Below are 11869 nucleotides of genomic sequence, written 5' to 3'. Positions count from 1 at the left end.
CAACATGAGGTGTGTGCAAACCTGGAAGTTGGAGTTGGAGGTTTGAGCGAAACGTCTCAAATCTGTGGGTTCAAACCACATCTGCGTAGACAAGTTGGAGCGTGTGGACAGGAGATCGCCGCAAATCTGGCGCGAAACAGCTGTTTGCTCAGTCTAGTGTTTGTATTTGTGCGCACAGGGCATTAAAATGGCTGATACTCTTTAGTGTTCTAGAGAGGTTGTAAGTGAGTTCATTGAAATATATAGAAACCACCCATGTTTGTGGAAGATTAAAACTAAAGAATATAGTGACTGAGACAAAAAGACAGCAGCATACAATGCTTTAATTGAAAAATTGCGGGCAGTTGACGCCTCGGCAAACAGAGAAACAGTAATATATGAAAAAAATTCGTTGCGAACTGGTTACCGAAAAGAGTTATCCAAAGTTCAGAAATCTAGAAGATCTGGTGTAGGAGTAGATCAAGTATACCAGCCAACGCTATGATATTTTGATCTGCTTTGCAGCCGTTCATGAGGAGAAATTGTTCTTCTCATACAAGTATTTTTTCTCATCTTATGAGGGGTTACAAGCTGTAAGAGATAATTATAAGTTTCGACATCCATCCGCAAATAATTTCGCCAGTCGTTAGGTTCGCCCAGCAGCTCTCGCAGTAAATTTACGTGAGCTTTCGCTTTAGCAGCCACTGTCTATACCATTTTGACCACTTTCTCTGTTTCCTGCGGTTGGTCTGAATGTTTTTTCCAACACAAGTTGCGAACACAGACCACAACAGAACTCTCCATCTCTATATTTCAAAATAACTGAATTAAATTTTTGACGTTAACGGGGAGCGTAGTCGCTTGCCACTGATATTTCTTTTCTACACCGACAGATGGCGGGCGAGTGGTAGATTGGGGTTTGTGTCGTGTGAACACACCACATTTGCAGCGATCTTTTGCATGTACAGACATCTGCGCCGATGTCTGCGCAGACAGATCGTTGCGTGTGGACCGGGGTTTAAGTTAACCTAAAACCAAATTTATATGAGATGCGATGGCAGCTCATAGCACTGTGTTTCTTTTAGTAGTTCTGGATGTTGTTCGATGTAACAAATGAAAAACTGATGCTTCCATTTTTCAAAATAGAAAATGGAGAATCCTCTTCTCGAATTGCTTGTATAATGTGTGAAATTCACCTTCTGCACCACGAAAAGACATTTTTTCAGACCCCACACTGTCTTTGTGCTGCTTTACACTTCTGTCTCTCTTCACTCATATACAAGTTAACCCTGCAAGCTGCAATCTATGTTAGGCCAATACATTCATTTTCGTACGAATGTGGACTCCAATATCCATGCACAGAAGTTAACCCGTCCTGTACGTGCACTGCCCGCATAAAAGCAGTTGAATATTATCTCCTGAAGATCACAATTCCGGCGAAAACAACAGTTAAGGACAGTGAGTTGAGATCATGTGACTTGAGTGGACTTGAGGGTCTTGACGTGACGGACAGTGTGAATACACCTTGACGTGACGGTGCCGTGACGTGACGGATAGTATGAACTGGCCTGCTGATTAGACCTATGGCGCCATATCCAGATTTATAGCTAAAGAGGACATAAAAAGTTGAACGGAATTTTGACCATTGAATTTAACAAATAGTGGTTAACTGTCAGTTGTGTCTTTGTAATATAAATACAACGATATCTGTTTGAAGACATATATGAATGAAGAAGATCAAATATTACTTTGCTAGGTGTATGTGTATCAATACATTTAAGTTGTGACGGCTGAAAAGTTTGTATGCTAAAAGCCAATCAAATAAAATAAATAAATACAGAGAAACTTACGCCATACCGAGATCACGTGACTTGGCCGGTTTTGTTGACAATACAAAACAGAGTCTTTGCTATCGTTTCCAAGGAGATTAGTTTTAAATCAGTTATGTTTTTGTTTTGCATTGTGTGCGCCGTGCGGTGTGAGGGTGGGGAATAAAGTTGAGTGATTCGTGAAGGTGATTTTCATGACCATGATGTGCTGTATTTCAGAAAGTCCTTCGTACGCGTGATAATTACCGTTCAGCCATCGTAAACATACTTTGATTATTTAAAACGCATGAAATGGCAGCCATACTGCGTGTCAAACGCCGTTGCGACGAGGATCCCCACGAAGCTCTATTATTATCCTGCAAGAGACTGAAACATGATGAAACTCCAGAGAGTAACTCGCATTCTTACACAGCGCTGCTTCAGTTTGCCGGCACGATTAACACACAGGTTACGTCTGTCGATGTCTTTTTCGATATCATAATGTTTGTAGGCCAATTGGTGGCATGTTCTTGTGTACCTTCTAATCTGTTGTCACCGGTTCGTTAATCAAAACATATAACGAACGTATCAACAACAAAAGTACATCAAAATGAAATTAGCCGAAGCACTGACAAATATAGAAACAGAATGAAAATAATCTTCATGATTTGTTGTGACAGCAAGAGAGGGCCAGATTATGGAGCAGTGATAGTGCACATGATTTTTAAAAATGCTTATAGTGTCCAAAGCCGAGGGATGGAATCTCTACTTTGGTTTTCTCCTGTTTTTGGTAAAATTTACATCGGAAGTGTAGAAAAATGAGCAGTATTAAATTTCATAAACACCGTTACTGTGGGAACACGCACTACATCTCAGTACACTATTTAAATTAAGGTTTTGTATCGTTTGCCAGACTGTCTTCAACATTTCCCTTGCAATTATGTATAGTGCCCGTGCAATTATGTATAGAAACGATTTTGTCAGTCACCTCCCTGGGAGATATCCTCCTCATCATTCTACATGTTGTTGCAGTTGTTTAAGGATTGTGGCAGTACTAAAAGGGCACCAGACGCCATCACATCTCTCACAAACTGCAATGGTGACAGTCAAGTGATTATACCGTGGTCAGAATAGTTTGTTGAGACGTAATGTGTTTTCCCTAAGTAATGGTGCTTGCATGGCTTGATATTACCCATCTCTTTACAAATTCCTAAGTGAAGATTACCCAAAATTATCAGATCGTATTGACTGTCATCAACTCCTCAGTTGAGAAACATTGTGATGTAGAAAAGTTCACACATTGCCACTGTCCTAATGGAAAAGTGAGGAAAACTACCTCCAGCATAACAAAAACAAACCCCATCCTAGATAACCACACACAAAACAAAACCACTACTTAAGAAAGAAAAAAAAACACCCACACACCATCAGTACCACCCAGCCCATTGGTCACACAACAATCCCCCCTCCTTCCCTTGGGGGGGGGGGGGGGGGGGGGAGGAGGAGGAAGGGTAATAATAATCTGTAACTGGTAAACTCAGATTCCAAAACCAAAAGAGAATTGAAACAAGAAAGTCAGCATCAGTAAGCAGTAAGTATTAATGCTTTTCTGCTAACAATACTAATAAATTTTCTCAGTTTGAAACTGCTGCTTCTTTCTCCCTACAAATTTCAAGCATCTGCCTTTGCTTTCACTTGATTTCCACAGCCAGGCTGCATGTCATAGAAAGTATGTACCACTGATCTCTGTTAAAATTGTGATTTTTGCAACTCTGCTGTTTCCTTTATAATCAAATTCCAATATGATGACACATGAGCCAAGGTAGGCTGCAACACTGGCCTCAGTCTGGGGTCATTCCATATCAAATCACCCAATAAAAAATAAATTTTACACCCACCTCCTTAGATTTTCATGAAATTTGGCTCAAATGGTTCGAATACCATCCTGACAACACCTGCAATTTTTTTTAGCTGTATCTCTTATAGTTTTTTTTTTTTTTATAAATTTTTAAAGTTTTTATGTTTTGCGTTTTCCGAACCTTCGGAAATGGTAAATTTAATTTGTATTCAAAACTTTAAAATTGCTTATCTGAAAAACTCTTTTAGATAACATCATGAATTTTTGCAGCAAGTTTATTTATTATACAAATTTGAAGATAAAAATGATACTATTAAAATAGATTAAAATTTTCTATGAAAAAAAATTATATGTATTTTTTTTTTCTTTTTTAACGGATGTTTTGTTTTATAAGAATTGCAATATCTAGAGTCTCAAACCTGATAGAATACTCAAATTTGTTTTAATTTATTCTTAAACATATAGGCTACTTGAGAAAACAAAAATAATGATGGCTTTTTAACATGTTTATTAATTATAGTAGATTACATTAGAATTATGTACAAAGCTAGTGTAGTTACGACACTTATGTATAACCCAACTGATTGCTTGAAACGTTGAATTTTTTGAGTAATTTTGTCTTTTTAATAAACATTAATGCTGATTCAAACAGTTTTTCCACTTCATCCAAGAGCTTACAGTTCTTTTGATACAGTCTTTTTTGAAGTAATACATTCTTCCGGGTCGACAGAAGCGTCCGAGCCCACGCGTCGGCTTTGACCCGTGACGTAAGGGTGTTGTCGTGTGTGACGACATGACAGCGCGGAGTTTGGTTTGAGTGTGGCTGTCTCCAGTTCTGTTTTATCTTATTTTATTTACTTTTCTGATCTGTTCGTTCTATCTCGTGAGATTTTTTTTTTTTAATTTAAAAACACTTAGGGCCTATTACTTATTTTAATTATCTGTTTCCTCGAATTTCTGTTTTAGTTTATTATATTTATCTTTCTGACCTGTTCGTTGTATCCCGTGAGATTTTTTTTTTAAGACAAAAAACACTAATCAGCTACTGAAGCATCTTTATCTTCTATGGGTTGCATGGGTTACGACCCCTGGGGAGGTGGGTGGGTATTCATGCATGGCAGTCTTCACTTACGCGTTTTAGCTACGCAAGGCGTCTAAATTTGTTTATATTTAGTTTGCCCCCCACCCAAAACATCCCATTTCCCGCGCTCGTCTCATTAGTGTCATTAGGCTTCTTGTGGAAAGTGTGTGTGTTTGTTTTTGTTTCCACCATATTTGTGACGTCATGGGTCAAAGCAGACGGGTGGGATCGGACGCTTCCGTATTTCCATTCTTCCAGTGCCGCTTGATTGAGGTGCATCTGCTACACAGACTATGTTGCTCCAAAGGCACTATGCAAGAATCTTCTCTTTCAGGCCAATAAAATGGTGCAGCTGGTCCTGATGGATGTAGAAATAGAATTTCTGCATCTTCTTCATCATTGAATATTGTTTTTACCAGTCCAAAGTACCAGTTACCATCATAATTTGCAGCCACGTAGCTAAAACTTGTACACATTGATTGCTGTCATCATTTGTTCTTCGTCTGAAAGCTGTAGACTGGCTTTCCTTAAAATTCTTTTAATAGTTCCTCCTAGGCCATCACAAATTCACTTCCCATGACTTGTTGCAAAAAAAGAGTGTCGGGCCTTCAAATTAAAGTCTCTCAAGTGTTCAGTCAAATTTTTAAAACTGTTTCTATTTTTGTACTGCCCAGCACAACCATCTGTAAAGTAGTGAACTGAGTCAATGTCAGTATGATGTAATGACAGCCACTTTGTAATTTCTTTTTGTACAAAGTTAGCAAAACCAGTGTCATGTTCTTGGTCATCACTAATAAAACAGTGGTTGGAAACAAAAACATTGTTTTCCTCATTTCTTAGAAAAACTCCAGGTGGATGTAGAGTACAACCACCTCTATTCCAGTGGTAACTTTGGATCTCATTTTGTATAACAAAGGAATAATTTTCACTGAAATCCATCACAATAATTACTGTTTTGGGTGGTGGGTCTTCTTTCAATCTTTTAAAGGCTGCTGATTGGGATTTTGCTATAAACGAGTGCGGTGTGAGCTTTTCCAATGACCTAACCAATAAAGAAATGTAGTCTTCAACACTGATAGACTGTTTGATCATTTCTGCCCTGTCTGTGTTAACCCACTGACTGATTACAATTTCTTCTTCTAAATCATAATCTTCACTTAGTTTTTCAGTTAAGTACTTAGTTAGTGCAGTATTTGCAGTACAGCTGTTGCAATGATTTAGCATGCAGTTTTGGTTTTCCGTGTTTCACACAGGCATCTTAATTAGGTCTTTATAAGATTCTTCAATTTTCACAGCATCCAGTAATAGTTTAACATTCTGGGGGATACTGCATACACATACAGTGTGTGTGCCTGCAGCACCAGCAAGGATACACCATTTAGGTCTCAAGAAACAAAATTTTGAAAATGCTACTTCTACCTCGGGATTCTCCCATTTCAAAGAATAATAGAGTTCTCTCACGTTACACAAAATGATTCTTTTTTGCATGTACACATTTTGGAAATACGGAAGCGTCCGATCCCACCCGTCGGCTTTGACCCATGATGTCACAAATATGGCGGAAACGACCATAAACGACAATTCCAATATGGCAGATATAAAATCGTTGCATACGTATCATAAAGACGAAAATACATCGAAAAACAACACACACACAGGTTTCACAAAAAGCCTAATGACTCTAACGGGACAAGCGTGGGAAATTGGGGGTTTTTGGGTGGGGAGAAACTAAATATAAACAAATTTAGCCACCCACCGCCATACAAAACCACGCAAGACGACGAAAAAAATCGACATCACAAAACTCACCAAATACCACAAAACACATTATTATCTGGAATCGGACATTTCCCTTGACCTATATAGATCTACAGTAGCCCCCGATCCCATAAATTGGGATCGAACACTTCCCTTGACCTAAATAGCTCAACAGCAACTCCCGATCCCATCTCCAAATACAAAAATCAAAATACACCGCAAAACATTGCGAACAAACACTTCCCTTGACCTACATATATCTACAGCAGCTCCCGATCCCATAAATTGGGATTGAACACTTCCCTTGACCTATATAGCTCAACAGCAGCTCCCGATCCCATCTCCCAATACAAAAATCAAAATACACCGCAAAACATTACGAACAAACACTTCCCTTGACCTACATATATCTACAGCAGCTCCCGATCCCATAAATTGGGATTGAACACTTCCCTTGACCTATATAGTTCAACAGCAGCTCCCGATCCCCTCTCCGATTACAAAAATCAACATACTCCACCAAACATTGAGATTGAACACTTCCCTCCAACTATATAGCTCAACAGCAGCTCCCAATCCCATAACTTAGGATCGACCACTACCCTTGACCTATGTAACTCAAAAACATCTCCCAATACGAATACCAATACCATCCTTCACAGTCACAAATTTCAATGAAACACTTCCCCATACCCCAATACACAACACATACGCCAAAAACAAGAACAATGAGACCTTACCACAAGAAAGTTCCAGCCCCACAAACTAGATTGGTCACCACAATCACACACAAATGCACACACACACACACACACACACACACACACACACACACACACACACACACACACACACACACACACACACAAGCAAACCCACGAAAAAATACTGAACCAAAAGAAAAACCCAACCCACCCACACCTCAACCCCCTCCCCCCCCCCCCCAACCCCAAAATAAAAAACCCACAAACAAAAACCAAATGCAACATAAAAAACATCTCAATCACACACTACAACTCAACAAAAACTTCAACAAAATAGATCCTCCACAACTAAAACAAAAAACAAACACACTCCCCCTCCCCCCCCCCCCCACCTTAACAAACACTATACAACAAAATAAACCACCCACCCCACCCTGAACCACAGCCACCCACCCACCTACCCAGCCCACCCTAACTGACCACTTTCGGCCTATACATTTTACCCACAGCCCTTAAGAAAACCCGAACAATACAATAGCCCTCTGGGACACTCTTCCGCCAACAGTACTCATCTAAATGAGACTGAAGGTTGGAAGAGCGCCTCTTCCGCCTACCAAGAACTGACTTAACCGCCCCCCACATCCCCTCTATTGTATTAGTACAAGCCCCTGTCTCATAATTCTTAAACTCTAAACTATGGTGCACTACTAAATGATTAAATCCCCTCTCACCCAACCCCCTATAAGAAGAAAAAGCATCAGAAACTATAGTGGACCCCGGCTCTATATATTCCTCAATTAACCCCACTAATTCAGCCTTCGACCTCCCTTCCACAACCCTAAAAACACATTCGAAACCCCCACCCCCCGGAACAACAGCCTCCCACACCCAAAGACCAGCCACAGACTTCCCCCTCCCATACTTCCTTTTCCCAAACTGTGACTCATCCACCTCCACAACCACCCCATGCCCCCCCCAACTTACCCCTGTACTTAATAAATTCCGAACACACTTCACGACAAAAGGAATACCAATCTAAAACAGACCGAGCGAGGTGGCGCAGTGGTTAGCACACTGGACTCGCATTCGGGAGGACGACGGTTCAATCCCGTCTCCAGCCATCCTGATTTAGGTTTTCCGTGATTTCCCTAAATCGTTTCAGGAAAATGCCGGGATGGTTCCTTTGAAAGGGCACAGCCGATTTCCTTCCCAATCCTTCCCTAACCCGAGCTTGCGCTCCGTCTCTAATGACCTCGTTGTCGACGGGACGTTAAACACTAACCACCACCACCACCAATCTAAAACAGTCCTCTCACTCACACCAGTCTCATGCGCGCAAAAACTCTGTGGGGATCTATAACAAAAATAATATGTAACAAGCACAATCTCACGCATGCCCAATCTAGACTTCTCGAACCAGGTACTGCGCCGTATGGAACGCCATATCTCATCTTTGCGACAGCGCCACATGTAACCGTCCCTGGTCCGAGAGGCCGGAACTTTAACCAATTTCATTGGTTCACGGCACACACCGCACTTCACGACCTCGGCAATTAAGCCAAATAGCTGAAGAAATTTAATCAGCTCTAAAGCTGTGTCCCCCATCATAGCCCTCAACCGAGAACTATTAATCTGGTCTTTCATATCCATTCCTGAACAAAAAACCACAACCGAATACACTTAATAACAAACCCACCCGACGTACAGCAATCATCGTTACATTAACCATCACACAAAGCCGTTAACTCACTGATACAAATTCCGCTTCAAAAAGACGCACGCAGCACTCACCACTGAGCAACAGCAAACTGAGCCCAACACACCAAACAAACGAAAACCATGAACATACCACCAGAGGGCACAACAAACGACAACACGACATCTACAAACACGCCACACTCACAAACCAAACTCCGCGCCGTAATGATGTCACACACCACAACACCCTTACGTCACGGGTCAAAGCCGACGCGTGAGATCGGACGTTTCTGTTGACCCCACATTGTTTTTGAACACTTACTTTTTCTTTTGTTCCAGGTAGCACTCTGGAACTTTCATCCTTTTCATAAAAATCTGTTACAAGTCTTACTGTATTTTCAGAAAGAGTTTTACCTTTTCTTGGACCAGGAGTTTCCAAAATACCCTTTTCAGATTTTAGCTTTCTAGCTTGTCACACCATGTACTCATTTACATTAAATTCTTTCATCACGTTATTTCGACTCCAAGAATCTGGAGCCAAGGTCAGAATCTGGATTTTTCTTGACCTCCCAAGAGATGAAATCTTCTCTTTCATAAGAGAGATCATTACATCAAAATCCTTTGCTTTCTCAACCACACTTGTATCTTCTTCGTCATCATCAGAACTTGGTGCATCATATTTTAATACTTTTGAAACCGCCTTTTTTTTTTGCAGTCTTTTCAATACTGCTAACCTTCCTTTTAAAATAAGACCCTTTACTTTGTTCTGACAAGCCATGAAGCTTTATCGGTGTTAAACCTAAATTATCAAGAGCAATGTTTGTTTGTACGAGAGATTCATTTCTGGATTCCAATGATTCTAATTCAACCATGACTTCATCATCCGTTTCACTTTCATTGACTTCAACTCTTAATTTTTCCTCACAAAAGTTACGGCATGTTGAGCAAAGCTTTTGTCCAGGTTTTATGCTAATATTTTTTGTCAGTAATTGTGTAGAAAGATCCAAGCCTACACTTCTCAACGATTTTTTGATGGGCTTTTTGTGTTTTTTTAGTGGGTCTACACATGTTGTTTGATACTTTTCGAAAACATTTAAAAAGTAGTAGCTGTGGCGTGAACATATATTCTTAAATTCACACAGATTAATTCCAGATCGTAAGTGGATCAAATCTTTTTCTTCCTCACTCAATTCAGATACTGGTTGTAACTTTTTTGAGGGTGTGTAGGTTGTTTGGAAACAGATTTTTTAAATAACCCTACGCTACAGGTTTGAATATATGACATACTGATTTTACTTTTGGTCTGATTACTGTTCTGGTTACTTTTATAGGATATAGGAAAGGAATCTGTGTAAACTAAGTAACAGTACTTACTGAAAGTTCAAATAAACTTAATAAAATACTATCCAAGCACTGTTTAACGCTGTAATAATTTTTTTCTTCAAAACACAGGAGTAACAAAACAAAATCCAAGCGTACATTGTTACTCCAAGAAGACAAAAACTTATTTTCGGTGTCTTAAGTCACTTGGTACTTTTTATTTTTAAAATATAATTAATATTATTTTAAAAATTAGATAACTATTAAACAGGTTAAAAAGCCAACATAATTTTTCTTTTATCTAATAGCCTATACAATTAAGAGTATTTTAAAACAAATTTGAGCTTTCTATCAGGTCTGAGACTCTAGATATTGCAGGTTTTGTAAAACTAAACATCCGTTAGCTAAAAAACAGAATTGTAAATTTTTTTTCATTTGGAAGATTTTAATATATCTTTATGGTAATTTTTTTTAACATTTAGATATAATACACAAACTTATTCCAAAATTTCATACTGATATCTTGAGTATTCTTTAATATACAAATTTTTTTAGTTGTGAGGACACTTTTAAGTTACGATTTCCGACTGCTGAAACAATGCCAAATCTAAAAACTTTAAAAATTTATAAAAAAACTATAAGAGATAGAACAAAAAACTTTTACAAGTGCTTTCAGGATGATAAAAGAAGTAATTGTACCAAGTTTCATCAAAATCTGACATGGTTGGTGTCAAGGCCTGGGTGACTTGACATGGAATGACCCTCCATGTCTCTGTATCAAATGTCCTAACTTGCTGCTGATTGCCACAATATGGAAGGAATGCAGCTGGCTTGGCCTCTTCCATCAAAGCCGAGACGTCCTTTGTCATTCTCTCCGATTATGTGTCCCAAATGATACAATTCAGACTGTAGTTCGTCATCATCAGAAATAATCTTTGCTCTGTGTACTGACATGTTAAAGACCACATTTTTGTGTACAGGGTGCTGAATACTATTGTGTTCGAATACCAGTGAGTGTGCGTTTGGTTTCATGTACACTGAGTGACCAGGCTGTCCTCCTGCCTTCTGCTCAAGTAAAACATCCAAGAATGGTACCTTGTGGAGTCATGGCTCATGCATTATTATATTGGGATTTGGTTACTAAAGAGCTGGCTGAGATTAGAGTAAACCACTACACTTTTAACAGAGACTGGGTGTTCACTTAGTAGGGCATGTGGACGGGCTGCTAGGGACTTAGTGGGAGGTGGGAGTGCACTGCCCAACTTTGGCCTTCTGTGGAAGGTTCCTATACTGCAGTTGTTCCTATATAAACAAAACAGTGTTCTAGCCCCAGCAGTCGGTGGTGTTTACTCATGATGACGAGGTGGAGACAGCTGCTAAAAGCTTCAGTGTTTTGTTCAAAGTGACATGCTACTGTGAAATACTCAAAGGACATAATCATGATGAGCTTGCAAAATGGAAGAGCCGTCTCCCAACAACAGATATTACAGTCCTCAAATATCTCTCTGTTGTGTTTGTCGTGCCACAATTATTTATGACTAAATTGTTGTACCACTTTCTCTCCAATCCCTCATGCGAAACAAACCTATCAGTAACTATAGGGCAGCCTTTAGAAATACACTCTTCAATCACTGTAACTAAGCCTTTTGTACTACAACTTTGT

General features: G+C 39.5%; 1 protein-coding gene across 1 annotated transcript in view; it reads left to right on the top strand.

The window, feature by feature from the left end:
• The first annotated feature begins 1924 nt into the window (after positions 1-1924).
• The window catches only part of LOC126483807 (probable RNA polymerase II nuclear localization protein SLC7A6OS), a 61211-nt gene continuing 51266 nt past the window's right edge, over positions 1925-11869 (top strand). Inside the window, exon 1 of the mRNA XM_050106989.1 lies at positions 1925-2255. Coding sequence (XP_049962946.1) covers positions 2100-2255 — 156 coding nt within the window. The 5' untranslated portion in view covers positions 1925-2099. The remainder of the gene's footprint in view (positions 2256-11869) is intronic.

Source organism: Schistocerca serialis, chromosome 6 (assembly GCF_023864345.2).
Source record: "Schistocerca serialis cubense isolate TAMUIC-IGC-003099 chromosome 6, iqSchSeri2.2, whole genome shotgun sequence".
NCBI lineage: Eukaryota > Metazoa > Arthropoda > Insecta > Orthoptera > Acrididae > Schistocerca > Schistocerca serialis.
This window is presented reverse-complemented; position numbering and strand designations above follow the sequence as displayed.